Here is a 19,430-nt window from a genome sequence, read left to right as displayed (position 1 = left end):
ACAGAAAGAATGAACAGAAAGAACAATTGCAACTGAAACCAAAGTTGTTCAGAGTGGAACCTCATCCAAACAAGGAGAAGAAACTCTGACTAGTCAAAAAGACATAATAAGGCATGCTTGAAGGCATCCTGAAGAACATAAAAACAATAGTAAAACCTTTCAGGAGCAGAAAACCTGTTGGAGGACCTGAATCTGGTTAAGTAAGATGATTGAAGGCCATACCAGAAAAACTAAAATATTTTTTATGTATGTGTTTTTGTTTGTTTTTCTGTGAAGGAGTTTATGGAATTCCCTAACATGGGGGCTCTCATAACAAGAGTAGTTGGAGGAAATGCCTCAAACTGATGCTTAGAGATTTTAGAACAATCAGTAAAATAAATCAGTACAAAATTGCTAGCACAGATGGCATTTGTCAGAGAACACTAAAGGAACTCAAATATAAAAATTGTGGACCTGACAGTGGTGTATTCACTTAGGTCAGTTTTGGTAGCAGAGAAATAGGATATGTTGCAAATGATACCTGATTTCAGAAACTGGGGTCCAGCCATACAGCCTTAAAATGAGCTGTTTTGTTAGTTGGGGCTTGGGACCGTTGTGGATAGAAGAGCAGCATCATGGTTCAGTTCTGACTGAACAGTGTTAAAAATCACTATGGAAAGAAGAAACTAGTGATACATTGCTTTCTGTTGCAGAAAGCTGTGGTGTGCCCACATCTTGAACGTTGCATAAAAGCCTAGTCTCGCCAAAGGGGTTGAGTTCAAAGGTATGAGGAAGGGTGGCAAGGATGAGCAAAGCTACGGAATAACATTCTTACAAGAAGTAAGAGCAGATGAACTTTTCAGCTTGGAGACAAGAAGTGACTGGCAGGGGATATAATGTCATGAATGACATGGAGAGTATGAATAGGGCAGGAATATTCTCTTTAGTTCTGCTGTTTGAGGGGACGCTATATGGATTTCTAGTCCTGTCCAGTCTTACCCACATCTTCTCTTTACCTTCCTCACAAAAAATTGTTGTAGCTTTTTTAGAGTTCCTAGTAAGCACTCTTATAAATAATATGGGGGATTTTATTGAAGAAATCGACAGTTTTGCAGTGGACTAAAGTATCTCAACGCAGTGTTCCCTGGAGGAACAGCTTTCAAAGGCCCTGGTAATCATAGGACATCTTTGTATTTCATATAAAAATAAAATACTAGAATAATGCGATAATTCCAGAGGAAGACAGAGAGAAAGGTGGTACATTTTGGAGCGCTTAAACATGTGCTGGTTGTATCAAAGGAAGGAGAAAATTACTATCATGAGTAAGTCTCTTGATAAGGGAATCTGGCTATATTGAAGCAAATGAGGAATGCAGCGGGAGCATAAAGATAGGGCATGTGGCAAAGCCTGCTTGCTGCCAAGGGTCTCATGATATTATTTTAGCAGCAAGTTTAAAAGTTCCTATGAAATGTGGGGATCCCCTTCATCAACTGCAGGTAGTTTCCCATTTTCCCTTATGCTAAATCAGCTATTTGAATTGCTATATTCTAAACTAAATCTGGACAGCGATCTTTAAAAAGCATAATGCCCTTTTCAGGGAGAAGGTTTTTTTTAATTAGATCATTCCAGTTTTGTTTGTGATCAGAGATCAAATTACTTTTGGCACTTGCACTATATTTGTTCTCTTTCTCCTTCTGTTCTTCTCTCTAGGCATGCTTTATGTCACGTTGCTGCTATTTGTATTGATGATTTGTGTTTTGCTTTTTGTTTTTTTCTTCATAGTGACTACAGTTTCTGTTTCACCTCTGATGGAAGAGGACTATGACCCAGAAGTGAACTCTCCATTGTAGAACAAGAAGCTCTTGAATAATTTGTCTCCCTTTTAAAGCAGCACCCAATCTACAAAAAGTAGAGTAGGAGAGATCATTTTTGGACCTGGCATTTTTCTGTTCATGTGACCTATGTTTCAGCATGTAAATGGTGAACAACAGAGAGCAACATTTGTGCCTGCTTTTGAGCTTTGCATCAACTAGTGCTTAGTTCTGTGGAGCATTTACTAAATTACGTGAAGTCCAGAGTATATCCAAACATTCATTTTTAAGATATTATACTTTTTTTAGCAACTGTATGTGATAAAAATGAAGTTTATATTTTAAGAGCATTTGGGTAGATGCTTGTTTAGATTTCAGCGTTTCAGGCAAACATTTTTATATAACATAGTTTTTTTTTCCAGAGTGTTCAGCTCCATCTGCTACAGACCATGAATTATCCAGCAGACTTGGGTGCATCTGTTCAGTATTAACCATGGGGTTGCTCTGAATGTTGTCATGCAGCCTTGACAAACGTTTTTGTAATGTAAAGGCTGACTTCTGTAGTACCACGACCAGAGGAAATTTAATGAGGTGAATGTGGTCGTGGTTCTTTTTTTTTAAATATAAATTGCCTTCTGAGGTATTTTTTGTAGTGTGAGTGCAAAGAGAGATTAAAATGAGCAGCTGAGGGGGTGAAGGGCACAGTTGGCACGAAGTGCGGCCTCTCGTGCTCTGCTTTGAGACGCACTGTTGCCTCAAGGCTGGCCTTACAGCACTCTGGAGAAAGAAGGAACCAGGAGGTCTGAGTGAAGCACAGAAAAGAGTGAGGACATTGGACTGCGGAGGCAAAACTCTGCGTAAGTGATCATATGTACTTTTGTCCTTGACCTTACAGTTTTGACTTGTTCATGGCCCAAAACAGAGTAACACTAAAATAAGAATTTTTAGGGTTTTGAGCAGTGGAATCTGCTATGACATGTTGGAAAGAACAATTCAGTTTGATTCCTCCACAAGGAATCCATCTGCTGGTCTTCAGATGAACTTTCATTAAAATACAGATTCTTTGGCCACCTTCTGTTGTGTTCCTAACCACTTGGTTCCTTACCTAGAAAGTGTTTTAAGCTCTGGTATGTGGAATTTGGAGAATCTGGATAGAATTTTGAATTGTGGGTTCAGGTCTCTGAACTGCCCTCAATGTTTCTATCATTTTTATCTGTTTATCTGTATTTTACCACCTCTGGAGTAAAATAAGCAGTGATCATCCTTTTGTAGACAACAAGCAATGAAGGAATGGATCCTTAATCTGGCATATCTTTTTTTTGTACATCTATATCTTGAATGGTTTGTGTATACTTCTTATCTCTGAAGTTCATCTTAAAATGAATTTCCATTAGAATGGAATTATTAGGAAATAGTAATTGGGAATGTTTAAGTTCTTATCTAGCTTGATCAGAAAGATAAAGTCAACAATAAAAGCTGTGTTTAACTGTAACTGGAAAAACTTTAGCACTTTTCCCTTATTTTAATATAGGCTTTGGAAAGTAGAATTATGTGGTTATTCTAGTTTGGGGGAAGATGACAGGGGATGTTTTTTTCACTGACAGATCTTGGCCATGAGGTTTGATGCCTCATTTTATTGAAAGGAGACACTGGACCTAAATGGCGCAGCATGACTTTGTTCCTGCCTGGCTTAACTTCTCAACGCCACAGTCAGCCAAGGTAAACTTTAATGCAGATCAATTGCTAGTTACAACTCTGAAAATAAGAAAGATTCAAAAAGTGCTCCACTGTTTTGCTGAACTTGAACTGCTTGATTTTTAATTTTTTGTCTTTCTAAATATCCGAGGTGGGGGGAAGCTTTGGAGAAATTTAAGGTAAAAATCATGTTTTTTTGTTTCAATGCTTCTATTTCAGAGGAGGAAGAGTCCTTTGCATTCAGATGTGGAAGTAATTCAATGTCTTTTCCTTGGGTTTTGAGTGAAATCTCGTGTGGAAAAGAATTAAGGAAAAGGCTATAAAACTGTGGGAGGGTGTGTCAAAACTCGGCCTGCTGTTTATTTACAAATTAGCATATAACTCTTTGGTTTTGATTTATAGAAATAATCTGGCTCTTGCTGGATAGCTTTTAGTAATAAACCTAGGATGTTTGATCCACTTAAAACTAACCTCTGCAATTTTTATAAATGAAAACAAGGCAAAGAGTAACTAATAGATTAGTATTTTCCACAGCATCATACTACTTTTAGCCCAAGAGTTGTCTTCACTTAAGCATCTCTGAATTTTTGTCAGACTGTCCACATCCTCTGTTGCTTCCAGTTTTTCTGCCTGGGGTGGGGGGGATGGAGGGCATCAGCAAATTAATGTGTGTATGATTCGCAAGATCTCTTAAACTCTGCAAGAACTATGTGTTTATGAAAACATGCTGCACTTACCAGAAGAGTTAAGTTCTTGATTTCGTGTATTATGGAGTTGTATGCCATTTTGATGGTGTTAACCTGAATGTTTTGACGTTGTCAGCTAAGCAATACAGATGCTGTATTCTAGTAGTAGAATATGGGAGGGTGTGTGTGTGGTTGGGTGGGGTTTTTTTTTTGTTTGTTTTGTTTTGTTTTTCCCTAAACTGTCCTGCTGGGTCTGACAGGCTTCTGGGATGCCCTAACGTTTCATTCCATCACCCGTTTTTTTTCTGCAGTCTCCTGCAGCCAGCTTTGAGAAACATGGAGAGCATCTTTCACGGGGAGAGGGCCGCTTTGGGGTGAGCCGTAGGAGACATAATTCTTCGGATGGATTTTTCAATAATGGGCCCCTCAGAACTACGGGAGGTGAGTAAAAGGGATCGGGACACAGTCTGAAAGTCAACTTCCTGGCATATTCTACAGAATGCAGAATTCTGTGGAATGTAAGCAATATTTTTCAAACTGCCCTATAAGAAACTTGCACTGTTCTTTTCTCCTGTACCATGTGTTTAGACTTCAAGGGGGTTCTGTGGTAGCTGTCTCTGTGTTGTTGAGCTTGATTTTTTTTTCTTTTTTAAATAATCACATTATAGCACTGACTTGGCAAGAAAAACATCCTGATATTTCTAGATTTCTGCACACTATGTTGACTTATTTGTGTACTTATCTCCTCTTGTTTAGACTGCTGGCATCAGCCATCCCTTCTCCGCCACGATTCTGTAGATTCCGGTGTTTCTAAAGGAGCTCATGTTGGCCTTTCTGGCAGTCAGCCTGGCTGGCATGGCTCCTCACGGGGCCATGATGGCGTCAACCAGCGTGGTGGAGGAGGACCCGGAGTTCATCGCCACTGGAATGGCAACTTCCATTCTCGGAAAAGTTCAGCCTTTCAAGAAAAGCTGCCTGTTGAAGCCAGGGAAGATAAAAAGGAAGATAAAGAGAAGCTACAGTTTGAGGAAGAAGACTTTGTAAGTGTGTAGCTGCTTACTAGAATTGGCAGTTGTGAGAAGTGGCTTTTCAATTTTTGTATTTATTAGTTTTATCAGACTTGCATTCCATTCTGTACTTGAGATCACTACAGATTTAACACAATTATTTCAGTGCTTACAGGTTAAATAGTATCCAGAGTCCAAGGACTTGATGACCTGTTGAATTATGGGCATGTTATTATATTTTGCCAAGAGGTTACTGTGGACTGAAGACAGCATTGTAACACACAAGCCACATCTTGGTGAAACTCAAGAGTTGACATTTTGTTCTGCCACAAGACTAGGAGCTCTATTGCTTTGTGACTTTGCTTGCAGAGCCATTTTTGCTCCTTAGTATATTGATTCAGCCTATCCTCAGCCTGCCTGCTGTTCCTGTCCCCTGTATTCTGGTACATGTTACTTTGTGTGACATCCTTCCCAAGGTTATTCATGACATGTGCTCAGACCTTTGTAACCATCTGTCTTGGATTTTCTAGATTAGTAATTTTCTACGGGACACTCATCTGGTAACTTATCACTGTTAATTTAAGGATCAGTGTTTCTTCTCAGCCACGTCTTTCATCAGCATCTCCAGCTCATCAGCTTCCTTTTTATTCTAACTTTCTGATTCATTTGGATTATTAGCAGTACATAGTTCTTATATCTAGACTCCATTTTTACTAAAATATCTTTTGTTTTCTAAACTCTACTGAGTGGACTTGTTGCTTAATTCTTACCATGTGTTCCTTAACACTAATGTGTGCCTTCTATTTTTTTCCTTCCAATTTAATTATTTGTTTCTCTTGTCTTCTCATAAGGATTTTATTAATATTATTTTAGACCAAACATTTTGTTTTCTGTAGGTAGTCTCTGCTCTCTCTAGACTCTTCTTGACCAGTGTAGTGAGGCCATCATATCCAAAATTCCAGGAGCAGGGTCCCTCCACTTAATGTGATTGCCCTGACTTTGTCTCGTGGTGCTAAAGCCATTGCTTTAAGCAGTGAGAGAGCCCACTGATGGTAGGCACAGCTGCTTGTTTTGTAGCTTTGAGCTTTTTGCCTACTCTTTCTTTTATTCAACATTGACATGGGAAAGCTGGCTACAGCTAAAGCTTTTGCAGCAGTTTGCTACTTCTGGGAGGTGAGGAGTTGAAGTGAAATATGTGAATGCCATGTGGCTGCTTCAGGCTTGAATCTAGAAACTCCACTTAAATTGCCACATGAGCCAGTCCGAATTAAGCTGCAAGGTTTTTCAGTCTGGTGCCCAGGGAGTGATTGTATGATCTGTGTTGCCGTGGTGAGTGGTAGCCTGCTCAGAGGGTAGTCTTGGTGACTTCTGTTAATCCGGTTTCTTAAAAATATTGTGATTAAGAATTTTATAAGCATGTTCTTTAGATTATCAAAAACTTGCTGAAATGTATAACATTATGGTAATTAGTTAGACACTGTGAGATTCTATCTGGGGCTCTTTTGTGTACCTCTTCATTCTCTTCAGTGCCTTGATGAGCATCTTTTCCGAAATTCATGTCTGTTCCTTCTGTAATGGCTTCCACATTCTCTCTCTCGTAATGCCAAACACTTACTGTGTAGTAGCAGGCTTTGCTAAATAACTCATATGGTTTTACCATTGTGGTGAAACTAATGTAGGCTGTAGCTAATTATGTAGCCGGTAGGGCTGTGCAGCCAAGAAAATGGTTATGCTTTTCCTGAAAGATCTGTAAAACTGGCTGCGAGCCTGAAGATCCCCTGCATTGTGAGCACCACTACAGTTTTCTTTTTCAATTTGTAAAGTCTGAGGCAGTAGTTTACAATATTGTTTATTTTTTCCCACCTTGTATAGAATAGGGATGTCTAATATTTCAGAAACTCATTATTACTAGCTTATGCTGTAGTCTTAGTAACTGATATATGAAGAATTTATTAAAAAGAGGAAAAAATAGTATTTTGAAGCTGTTTGGACTGAGGAAAGCGTAATAGCTAATGAGGAACATTTGTCATCAAGTACTTGGATTTTCTGTACTCTTGCTTTGAACTTGGATATGACATTTGTTCCACTGGTACTACTGATACTAAATCAAAGGTAAGTCTGCAGAGAACACAGTTTACATGCAGTATTTTTCAGAAGAGTGAAGCTTAATATAAATAATTTGCATGTAGCTTTTTTATCCGTAAACATAGAACTTTGTTCTTCCTGTAGACCAGGAAGCCTAGAATGGTTGCTTTGTTGGCTGAACTCTAAATGTGAGCCTTGTATAAAAATATCTCTGAAGTGAGAATAGAAATATCATATACTGATGATATCGGTTCCACTTTATGCTGTTGAATAAATAATTCATTAGTATTAGTTGGCATTCATTCTATATTAGTTGGCACAAGCTATTTATACAGTAGAAGAATAAGACCATATTCTGAATGCCTCGATAAGTGTGTTGGAAATGGAGCAGAAGCCAAGGAGAGGGAAAAAAAAAAATGATTTTAGGTATTTTGCAACAGAGCACTAGCTTCTAATTCAGGTGCTATTTGGAGAAATCTGTCTGTTGGTAGACTTTGTAGTTGTTGAAATCCGTTTTGTGTTTTGGGTTCCTAGAAGTGTGATACTGTGTCAATACAGGCTCTCTTTTGTTACAATATAATGATGTACTCATTTGGATTATCTTTTTACAGCCATCTTTGAATCCGGAAGCTGGAAGACAGAACAACCAGAACAAACCTTTGGGGACGCCTTCTGGAGTATGGGGTAGGTAGAGGTATTTACCTCGATTTATGGAATGCTGATGCTCAAGCAGAAAGTTTCAATTGATATTTAAACACACTCATTTTACATACAGATCTTGAGGACCTGAGTGGAGGAAACAGTTGCAGTTTACTCTTTGTTGTTTTTCTCCCATTATCATGACTAATCTCTTGGTCTTTTTGCCTAGTTAAAACTGTTCTTGTCATAGAATACTGTGAGTGGCAGTAATGTCACAGCTCTGTTTACTTACTATTTTACTGCAATCATAATTTCATGCAGACATCCCTGGAAAGATAGGGCAGATGTGTGTGATCTTCATAGGTCTTCCAGAAATACAGCGACTCTGTCGTAGTTCTGTGGTTTGGGTTTGTTTGCTTTTCTTCTTGAACTGGATCAGACTTCTGTGATTTAAAAGATACAGATTCTTGCACAAGAAACTAGTCTGAAACAAGGTAACACTACTAGAAACTAAATATGTGTGTGTTAATCTCTAGAAGGCAACTGGGTTAATTTGCTTAGGGGTATTCTAAAGAGTAAAAGTACAAAAAAGAGGGTTCTTGCTGTAATACCAGGCTATACTCTCCTTCCATGTCAGGTATTTACTATTCTACTCAACAATAATGTTTATTTTTTATATTTGTTTTTGATTAAATTATTACTGTTCTCTAAATTCTTCTGGCTCTGCAGATATGTTGGTTTGAGTTAAGAAATACTAGTTGTGCTTAGTTGCAAGAGTGCTGTACCTTTTGGGGTGTAAGCTAAGCTAAATATTTTTGCTGTGTTAGTAAATGAACTCTGCTGATTCACAGGTCCTCAGAAAAATGCTAATATCTGTTCTTATTCTTGCAGCTTGAAAGAAGGCTGTTAGTTCATGTCACTATAGGTTTTTTTTTTTTTTTTCCCCCTTCAGCTCAAGGGAGCTGTTATGCTTTAAATGAAAAGAGACAGGGCTTTGACATTTTTGCCCAATATCTTTTTTGAAGATAAACAAAAGAACAGCTGATAGCAATCCCAGACTCGGGCATGTGTAGCATCTAAGATTTAGAAGAGAGAAATTGGAACAGCATTTTGAAGCTGTTATGAAACTAAAGTTTTATATTTCAGCATGTTTCTGATTTTTTTTCTTTTTTTTTTTTAATAGAAAACCCTCCTAGTGCCAAGCAACCTACCAAGATGCTGGTCATCAAAAAGGTTTCAAAAGAAGATCCTGCTGCTGCCTTCTCAGCTGCATTTACATCACCCGTTTCTCACCTGGCAAACGGCAACAAAGCCACCACTATTGTCCCAAGTGTCTACAAAAACCTGGTTCCTAAACCTGCAGCTCCTCCTTCCAAGGTACAGAGGTTTCCAGATAAGTTGTTAAACTCAAGTCAAGGGAGAACTTTCTCCCTTGACATGGGAATTGTGCCCCCCAAACAAATCCATAAGATTGAATTTTGTAGTATCCCTTACAGTCAAGACTTGTCTTTTATTAAAATTGTTTTTCTAGGCTATTAATAATAGAAAAACTATTTATTGAATCAGGCCATTAAGTCCATACACATACTGTTTAGAATTTAGAAGTTAAACAAGGTGCAGTTTCTGATAGTCACTGAGTTCCTTGTGTTTTTTAAGTTTTCTTGGGCAGCTTTGGTAATGTATGTCTGCGTATATAGTCTTACCTATTTTAAGTCTAAGTTATTTTCAGTGTTCTTGAAGCAGGAAGTTAGTGATACAGTTTCTGTCCAAACCTTTAGTTTGTCCCCTTGATTGTTCACTAAAAGTTGTATTGTATTCAAAGAAAAAACAAGTACAGCTTTTCAGTCTTAGCTGTTGCGATTGCTGTTGCGTACTAATATACGCTGTGAGGTCTGGAAGTTAGTGTTTTGCAAACTGTAGTCCTTGAGAGAAAGAAATGCACTTTGGAAAATTGTGTAGAAGTGCCTAATGATACTGCTGCTCCTGCTGTATCTTATTGCTTGGAATTGTAGAAATTGGAAATCAGAATCTGTTTAGTTAGCTATTATTTCTTGCTGTGCAGTCCCCATTGCATTTGTTTTGGCTGCTTCTAAAGCATTTAGTGGTAAGCTTTTCATTAATTCAGTCTAGTCAAACCACTTTTGGAAGCAGTTTCTTTCCGTACTCTCAAATTAGGATCTTTAAATTTTGATTTTCAGTGGAGTCCAGAGGTATGTTACTCTCTGCTTTCAGTTGGAATAGACCCTTTGATTTTTTTATAATTTTAAAATGTTTTGGTTTTATTGAGACAGCATTGTGGAATGGAAGCTTATATCAAAATACTGCTTGTGGGGGTTTTTTGTTAACATGGTTTTGTGCATTACATAGCTATGTTTGCATTCTGAGTTTATATTTATCTTTAAGCTGGATGATATGGCAGCATAGCCAGAAGTGTGACATCGTACAAGAAAAAGGCAGCTATGGTAGGATTCATTCCTCTGAGGACTCCAGCAAGTTGTATGGAAATTGTAGTGCCTAAAGTAATAAAGGGATTGAAACATTCCTACCTGTCAACAGTATTAGAAATCTGTCACAGTCGAACTAGATGATAAATGTTTTCGTGCGTAGTATTGAGAAGAAAAGAGAAGAACTCTCCTGTGGAAACAAGTACATTGTTTCTTCCAAGAAAGCAAATTGCTCAATGTTAGATGATGTATATACAGGTAATAATCTGTAGGCAGCCCCTTCTGATGTTCAGCTTTACCTTTTGTGCCTTGCTCAACTCCAGTGGCCTCCCTAAAATACTGAGGGGATCTGTCTTTGAATTTGTGTGAGCTGCCCCTTTGTGGAAGCTGGAAGGATAACAATTAGCAGCCAGGAGGTATCTGAATTGGCAACCAAGGCATCTGAAAAAGTACCCTCAGGGGAAAAGAGGAATTTTGTTAAAGTAATTCTCCACCCCTGATTTTAGCAGCTGGCAATATTGTGCAGTTTAGGCTCTTTTGTTGGTTTCAAGGGAATATTTGGAGTCTGTAGTGTGAGTGCCAAATAACTCATTTAATAATGTGGACTCTTTTTGGTTTTCAAGTTGGAGTGGGAGATTAGTGATGTCAATGTGCTGATGGTCTCTCCTGAAGGAAGGCAAACACCCAGTAGAAAGAGCATCCTGAAGTAATGACTCTTGCTCTCATCTTTTGCAGAAAGAAAGAATTGTTTCACGTCAGGCTCAGTCTAATCCCACTATGCACTGATTATTTTGCTAGTGACTTGGCCTCAGAAGTCTAACCATTCAAAGGAACAATATGTATTCATGCTCCAACAGGTGTATTGTACTACTTGAAACATGTCTCTTGTTAGGATCTTTGTAGTAAAGGCTGTTGCTGTACCAGATTTGTCCTTGGTTAATAAGAGAGTCCCCAAAACAACATTTCAAGTAGCAAAGACTTATCTCAAAGTCCTTGTTTTTCACTCAAACTAACTGCCGGTTATCTGAATGAATGCTGCATAGAGTATCTAGAACAAAACAGTAGCTGGTTTTGCTCTTTAATGATCTGGCTTTTCAGTAACAAATTCTAAGGGCTTTTCCTTTTTCCTTCCCGGGTTTACTAGAGGGTGGTGCCCACAAAGCAGAATTTTGATGTCGTCTGGGGAAAATAGAAGATGGTGCTGATGGAGGGAATAATGTTTTTAGGATTAAGCTTGAGACTGTCCTCTGAGAGGGAGAGGAAAAAATCTCCCCCCTCTCCCATTTAAGCAGACAGTTTAAACAAATATCATGTTTGTTAATTTATTTCACTGTTTTTAATCAACCCATTCTTGTGCCGTACCATTTACTGTCTAGTATTTTGTGTTCTCTTAAAATAGCCAAGTCCTTGGAAAGCAAACAGAAGTGAACACAAGCCAGGCTCACTCTCCTCCAGCCGTGAGTCTGCCTTTACCAGTCCAGTGTCTGTAACCAAACCAGCGGTCCTGGCGAGTGGCTCAGTCCTCACTTCTCCCAAAGAGGTAAGAACTTGGGTTCTGGGACTAAGGGCAAACTCTACCTCTGTCACATAGTGTAGCTTGAACACTATAGTCCTGTGCATGCACTATCTGGGTTTGCACCCTTGAATGACTCACTTGCACATTCTTAGCAAATTGTGCCACGTTCCTAATATGCTTAAAGAAACAAAAATGTAGCTTATCTGGATGTGAAGCACTGCCATGGGTGTTTGTACAAAGGTATTAGAGTTTCCCTCCAATATAAGAAGGGACAGGTGCTCTGTATAATGCCACATTAATAACTGGACGTGCATAGAATCAGTCTGCAGTCTGCTGTGTTATCAGAGTGCAGATACCAAGAACGGGCATGAACTGGAAGGTAAGATGGTTCCTATGCTGTTCTGTAATATGAGAGGAGGGGAAGGAGAGTGATCAACCTCCTTTCCTTCTCCAGGAGAGCAGGGTCCTGCACAGTGAGCTTTGAATAGCCCAAAAGGTTTAAGGGATTCAGCATGTGGACACTTGCACTCTTCAGCTACGATGCCCATTCTTACTGTTAGTGTTAGAAGGGTGTAATCTGCTGAAGTTTAAAACTGACTTACCTCTCTTTTTTGGTCTGAAGCAGACCTTTGGAATATGTCTTTAATGTTTCAGCAGTGCTTGTGATGCATTTAGACCAGCACTTTTATATTTTTTATACTTGCATTTATATAGATGGGGTAATAAAAGGATTTTTGTCAAGTAATTCATGTACAAAATGTTCTTTTGAATCTTGAAACTCCGCAAAGCTTAATAGAAAAGTACCATTGTTTATTTTCCCCCTCCACTCTTGGTAATCAAAGCTCAATAGGTTTGTGATCATATGTTTAATAATATTGCTTACTATTGCGAGTGACTTGTTCACAACATTTGAAGTGAGCATTCTTGACATTTTATGTGTAACAGTGATATAATTTTCAGAGTATTTGTCTTGGTCCTTTACAGATCCTACTTCTAAAGCAAAATCTGTTGTCTTTATGGTTCTCTACTTTGTAGGATTTACTTTGAAGTGACCTGTACTTTTCTGTTTTAATCACTGTGAGCGTAAAAGTAGTCACCAGAGCAGTAGTTGGCAAGCATGTGCTTGTACTTCCATAGACCAAGTCCTTTGTGCTTGTGCACCACCTGTACCAAAAGACAAAATCTGTACAATTCTGTACAGTTTCCTGTGCAGCAGCATAGTATGCATACCTTTTCAGCATAAATGTGTAAGTAAAATAAGCTTTCACTTCCAGGTAAATACCAAGAGGAAATCTACACTTTCTGTTGCACAGTAGTAATGCAAGTAATCCCTGGCTTTTTTTCTTGAACAAAATTATTGCCTGAAACTTCAGTCAGCAAGGTTGTAAGTGCTAATCTGGCAGCAGAACGAGGCAGTCTTTTTTTTTCCCACCGGAGAAAGAGCAGAACTTTCCTTAGTGCTTTTTGTATTGGTAGTATCAATCAAATAAGCAAAAAGATCTTTAAAATCTTATCCAGCTAAGATTAAATGCTTGAAATACTGCATTCCTCCAAAAGATTCAAACAATGTATGAACAGGATCATGGCCAGTAAATATTACTTTAGTCGTAGCTCCCATGGTCTATCGCATGTAACCTCTGCCTTTTCATTTCTAAAATGCGGAAATGCCTCTCCTGCAGAAGCATTGAAAATAGCACCATAAGAGGACAGTGCCCTGAAAACTAGGAAGATACCACCTATCAGTGTCCCTGAGACCAACTATCACAAGCCAATCTAAGATAAGCATTAGCTCTATAGCCTGAACTCTTAAAATCACACAGAATGGCACTTCTGTAAGAGTAGCCATTGCTTTTATAGACTGAGATCTGAGCAAATCTGAGATAATGCACAGCTTTCTTGTAAGAAATCTGAGATTTTTTGTTTCAGTCAAAGGGCTAAACCTCCCTTTAGAAGAGATGCGAAAGTGACTTTTTGAACCCATTTACATAACCTTATCTTAATAATTTTTTAAATATTTCTGCAATAGGTTCTGAGTAACATCAAAACTGAGTTTAAATTCAATCCCTTTTCAGGAATCTGTTGTTATTAAGCACTGCTGTTTTCCACCATTTCCTTGATTTGTAGAAATTAAGTCTTGGTGCATTAGCAGTTCTGTGCAGCGCTATTGAGCTCTTTGCTATGTAGACTTCTTAAGTGCAGCATTGGAATATCCCAAACTACGAGAAGGCTTTTAATTTTTAGTCTTTGTTCATTGTTACCTTCTGTCACTTGCAGTCAAATTAATTACCATGTTGAGAGCTCTAATTAAAGTGCTACAGCAGCTTTTTATCTTAACATTCAGCAACATTTATTATGTCTCTTACAATTGACTGATTCTTTCCTATAGTGTTGAATAGGGCAAAGTCTGAGAAAGCAACCTGATAAATGTTACATGTTTCTCTGTCAGAGTCATGTCACACACCAATGTGTGTTCCGTAGCCAGCAGGAGTATAAGCAGCAGTTGCTGCCTTGTTCTTTTGCTAAGTATTTTAGTTTCCTTGATCTTTGCACAGAGATCTGAGTAAAGCAGGTTTATTTTGATGACGCTAAGTTTTTCAAGCTTTCCTGTCTAGTTAAAGACAGGAAGAACACTACCAGCTTCAGGAAACTTTTTAGGATGTTATTTATATATATATATATATATATATATAGGGCGAGGGAGAGAGAGAGGGGGGAATTGGAAAAGAGAAAATCAAAGCACTTGGGGAAAAGTGAGCTTCTAGTTTATTATTTTGAACTGTGCGTCGTTTCTCCATGTTAATGAGTAAATTCTTCATCTTCTCGGAGTAGCCGGGGATGAGCTCATATGTGAGCAGGAGGTTAAGAGACTGGGCCAACACGTTTTTAGTTTTCTCTTTTGCATGTCCAGTCAAAGTGATGAAACAGTTTAAACTGAAGCTGCTCTTAGTTAGCAGTGTTTTAATCGTACTGCTGTGGCTGGGGCACTAATACTGTGCCAAGTGCTGTGCCTTATGCCTAGTTTACAGTATTAAGATAATTAAGAAAGCCAAACACCGTGAGAAATGCTGTTGAAGACCATGGGAGGTTACTCTGGGTTTGTAAATTGAGCTGAACGGACTCCCACGGAGTCCAGGAATGTCTGTGTCAGTTCTTCGCAGAGAACCCCCTGGGCTGCGAGTGCCCGTGGTGCTCCCCAGGGGAGGGTGCCAGAGCTGAGGCCACTCGTTTCACATGTGGTTAAGGATGCAGCCCCTCCTGCAAGGAGATCACTGCCCCATGGCTCAGCTTCCGAGCAGGATTGGCCCACGTAACTTAAGCCACAAGTTTGAAATGAACCTGGTTTCCTTGATGTACCTGGTTTCCTTGATTTTTATTTGTTTATTTTAACCCTGGTAGGCTGAGTGCTGCATGAATTTCTCTACACCAATGTTTTGTAGTTTCTTGTATTACCTGAGACAGTTGCACTGCCAAGGAACAAAATACATTTATTTACGACTGCATGAGAAAACACTTGCAGAAAGTTAGTTGATAGCTAACTTTTGGTAGTGGTAGGTGGGAGAGGTGTGGATAAGGGAAGAAATGGATTTGTAACACTAGTCTGTATTTTGATGGGAATTTGACATTAGATTTTTGAGGGTTTGGGAGACCACCAGGAAACTCAGGCATGTGCTTAACGGGTATAAGCGCAGACACTGATGAAGCGCCCATCTGAGCAGCAGCATTGTTGAAAAGTCTCCTTATTCTGCCTTTCTTGTCCAGAGTCCTTCCAGCACCACCCCTCCCATTGAGATCTGCTCTTCACGCCTAACGAAGCTGATGCGTCGAACCACCGATAAGAAGAGCGAGTTCCTGAAGACACTGAAAGATGATAGGAATGGGGAAATCACGGAGAATAGAGAATGTGACAAGCTAGATGATGTAAGATCACTGTCCTCATGGTATTCGTTTTCTTGGATTTTGCGGTACTGAAAAAAGCACTGTGTGCATTTCTGACTTTGGAAGAGAACAGCACTGACTGCTCTAGCATACTAGCCTGTACTGATAGTGAGCTGCTTGCTGAAATCCTGCCAGCAGTAGCTTTCTGCCATGCCTGCACTGAGGCAAAGAGCAGCAAAGGGAAACTCTTGGAAACTCAGTACTTCATGTATGCAGATACGAATGTGTAACAATACACAAGTCCAAACAAAAATTCACAATGTTGTTTCAATATTCTTCTGTGTGAAAGCTGGCAGTTCTCACACAGATGAGATCAAGGTCAGTTTTTAGTGGAAGCTAGTTGAAAACAGAGTTTGTCTTATGCATGGTAGGTCTGTAGAGGTTTTGTGTGTCCAAAGCACATGAGCAAAGAAGCACTCTGTGTCCAAAGCACACAGCGATGTGATCAGGAGATGCACAACATAATGAAATGCCAAAGGATAAGTAATAAATAAGGTGGAAAGGAGGGTGAGGGTTGGTGAAAGCAATCCAGATCTTTTGCAAGGATTTTCTGAAAAGTGAAGCATGTTTTAAGTTTTTAATTTCTTTTCATGCCTCTTGTCAAGCTACCTTCACAGGGAAGTTGGATTCATTGCTGGTGAAAGGTGCAGGTAGTGGCTCAAGCCTCAGACTTGGACTAGACCCTTAAATGCACATGTCTTGCAGTTTAATGTTTATATAATAGGCATCCTTAAGACTCTAAAGCCACTAATGATGGCATTGTAATGCCAGCACTTACTCCCTTGACATCAACTGCAGTCTGCCAAATGTTGTTCACGTCTTGCCTGCCCATCATGACCAGGTAGAAGTTGCTTTCAAGCATTTGTCAGTCCCAGCTTTGTTGAAAGCATTAATTCAAGGTAAAAGGTTTTAATTTGCTTCAAGAGCAGATGTTGGAACTTGGGACTGTTCTTCAGCTCTGTGCAAGCACATCCTGACATTCTCATTTTTCTTTAGATGGAGAGCAACAGCACACCAGAACCAAAGGAGAACTGGGAAGAGAATTGCCATCAGAATGGCCTTTCCCTCCCCTTGCCAGAAGAGGGGGAAAACCTCTCTCATTCATTGGAAGCAGAACACAGGTGAGGAAAGGGAGTATGTGGAATAAAGCAGGGTGACTTGTTTCTCCACAGAAAACTCTCTGTCTGGGAAGTAGCACTAGCTATCTGTGCATGGACCTGGAGGTGTGTGGGCTTCATTGCTAGCAGGGATCTAGGAGGAGGCTTGCTCAAAGTAAAACAAGGCACTGACAGCTGAGCCAAGATTTTCCCAAGGCCTATAATTAAATTCCTTTACTACTTTAGCGCCACATCCCTGTGTGGTAATGCTGCCTACATCTTTACCTGCCCACCCTGGAGGCAGCTGAGTCTGGTGTCATTCTGGTTAATTTACAGGTGGTTGCCCTAAATGTGAGGGTCTGGAGGCTGAAGATAGACCCCACACACATAATTAATTTCTCTCTGGGCTAACATTGTTTCTCTGCTGCTTTTAAATGCTCTAAAGATTGAAGGGGAAAGGAAAATACGTTTGTAACTTTGACTTGTATCTTGCTTGTGTAAGTAGTGTGTGGGCATCTGATGTAAGTGGATAGTAAGTTTTAGAAGATCCTGAGATACTGGTCTGATGGTTTGAAGGAGGTCTCCTTCAGTATCCCTGGGTAGAATTTCAAATTTCTGCCTTGCTTTCCTGCTGCCAGAGTAGTTATGTACAGAGCTCTGAGGATTAAGTGTTCGTAATATGCATTGTGTATGACAATGCTGGATAAACACCAGGCATTGTTAAGTAAAATGTTAGGGTGATCTCTAGTATAGAAGAAGATTCCCTGGTGAATTTGGAGCAGTTAATACAAAATTTTATGCTTTATGGATGGACTGTTTTTTCCTTTGCCTCTGTTCTCTTGCTTTAATTGCTGTTCCCTTTCCCCATAAATCAGGTTATTGAAAGAAATGGGATGGCAGGAATATCCTGAAAATGATGAGAACTACCTTCCCCTCACGGAGGATGAGCTCAAAGAGTTCCAAATTAAATCAGAGCAGGTATGTTTACAGTTCTTGCCACAGGGGCTGCCCTTCTCTTCTCTCCCTTTTCATATCTTGTCTTCTGCAGTGTCATTTTTAGGATGCTTCAGAAGAGAGTGCAAAGATGACTGCATTATCCGTACTGAGTGTATATACAACAAAAATATATATGATCTGTCATCATAGATGGTCAGTGATAATTATTCTGTGTACTTTGGCCAGTTTAAAAACTTACTTTCATTCCTACAGCGAAGAAGAAATGGATTTGGGAAGAACGGATTTCTTCAGGGCCGCAGCTCCAGCCTGTTGTTCCACTGGAGAAGCACTTTTAAGACAAAGATTGAGGACTCAGACACAGAAACTAGTAGCAGTGAAACTTCAGATGACGATGCCTGAAAGTGGGCACAAGAAAATTAAAATAAATAAAATCAACCCAATAAACTCAGTTCATAGTTCAACATGTGTTTGGGGTTGTATAAACTAAACAGAGTTTATTCTGTCTCCGGTCTGTTCAGTTTTTTTTCTTTTGTTGTTGATACTTCATGCACAAGGGAAATAATTGTATCCCAAAGAAGAGAGAAATTGGCTTCTTTAGCTTTTTCTTTTGGTTTTGCCCTAATGCTTAATAGAAGTTTGTGCAGCTAGTGAATTTTGAGAAAAATCCCTTGCGGGGCAGTGCACAAGTTCAGTCTTGTAAGCAGGATGCGAGTGAGTGACTGATCTTTGCAACAACAAGCTTCTAACAGTGCCGCCTGCATTACACAATGCTGTGCGGTAACAATGTGCTAAAACAATCATTGTCAATGACAAAATGGCTATTGAAGTTCTAATTGTGTTAAATTAATGCTAATAACAAACTTTTTATTTTATTTTTTTTGGCGGCTCGGGGAGCTTCATCACTTAACCAGGCGTTTGTGGTTTTCTTTTTTTGGGTACAGCTGTAAAATATTTGGATATAGGAATTGTTTGTGTTCTTCTTGCAGCCTTGATATTCAGGGTGGATTGTAAAATATAAATTTTTGTGAGATTTCAAAGATTAAGATTATTTTGATAACATTATTTACAGATTTAAAAAAGTGACTATCACATTGAGTCTGTATGAGGGGAAAAACTACTGCATCAAAAATAACTAACTTGGAATAAATATTTTGCATCAGTTTGCCAATTCTAATTGTCTTTCTTATGTAAGAAAAGCTTTCCTTTAAAGAGACTTGCAACTTTGGGGTTTTAATAACACTGAGGATTAATACTTTCTTCTCCCGCTGTATTTTCCCACTTGGCAAACATTGCTGTAGTGCTCAGATTGCAGAAGCTAGACTCTCCCTTTAAAGAGGGAGAGCAATGGTGAGATGATAGCCCATGTTTGTTTTAAAAAATAACAGTTTGAATTATCTTCTTCTAAAGCAGTTCACTGTTTTTTTCTGCTTCATACAAAATAGTGAAGCTCGATTGGTTGGTGTCACTTCCTGTTCCTAGTGCAATGCTGCTGTTTATGTTCACAACGTGGCAAGGGAATGTCTGAATCCAAAGCTGTTTTCATTGAAATCTTTTTTAAAAATTCATGAAAACATTTCT

The 19,430-nt window shown here is 39.1% G+C and overlaps 1 protein-coding gene across 2 annotated transcripts in view; it reads left to right on the top strand.

Moving 5' to 3' along the window:
• GPBP1L1 (GC-rich promoter binding protein 1 like 1) overlaps positions 1-19,020 on the top strand; it is a 32,750-nt gene extending 13,730 nt beyond the window's left edge. Inside the window, exons 2-12 of one of the 2 annotated variants that reach the window (XM_088526160.1) lie at positions 1,762-2,647; positions 3,395-3,509; positions 4,483-4,612; positions 4,928-5,211; positions 7,875-7,947; positions 9,086-9,279; positions 11,746-11,886; positions 15,622-15,780; positions 16,795-16,919; positions 17,771-17,873; positions 18,105-19,020. In XM_088526160.1, the coding sequence (XP_088382286.1) occupies positions 3,450-3,509; positions 4,483-4,612; positions 4,928-5,211; positions 7,875-7,947; positions 9,086-9,279; positions 11,746-11,886; positions 15,622-15,780; positions 16,795-16,919; positions 17,771-17,873; positions 18,105-18,251 (1,416 nt within the window). In that variant the 5' untranslated portion in view covers positions 1,762-2,647; positions 3,395-3,449 and the 3' untranslated portion in view covers positions 18,252-19,020. Of the gene's footprint in view, positions 1-1,612; positions 2,648-3,394; positions 3,510-4,482; positions 4,613-4,927; positions 5,212-7,874; positions 7,948-9,085; positions 9,280-11,745; positions 11,887-15,621; positions 15,781-16,794; positions 16,920-17,770; positions 17,874-18,104 lie in introns of those variants that run through there. The other variant, XM_088526159.1, reaches the window with a different exon arrangement.
• Positions 19,021-19,430: the final 410 nt, after the last annotated feature.

The sequence above is a fragment of the Tinamus guttatus genome, unplaced genomic scaffold, assembly GCF_059628265.1.
Source record: "Tinamus guttatus ecotype Peru unplaced genomic scaffold, ASM5962826v1 Tinamus_guttatus_pri_ptg000242l, whole genome shotgun sequence".
Lineage (NCBI taxonomy): Eukaryota > Metazoa > Chordata > Aves > Tinamiformes > Tinamidae > Tinamus > Tinamus guttatus.
This window is presented reverse-complemented; position numbering and strand designations above follow the sequence as displayed.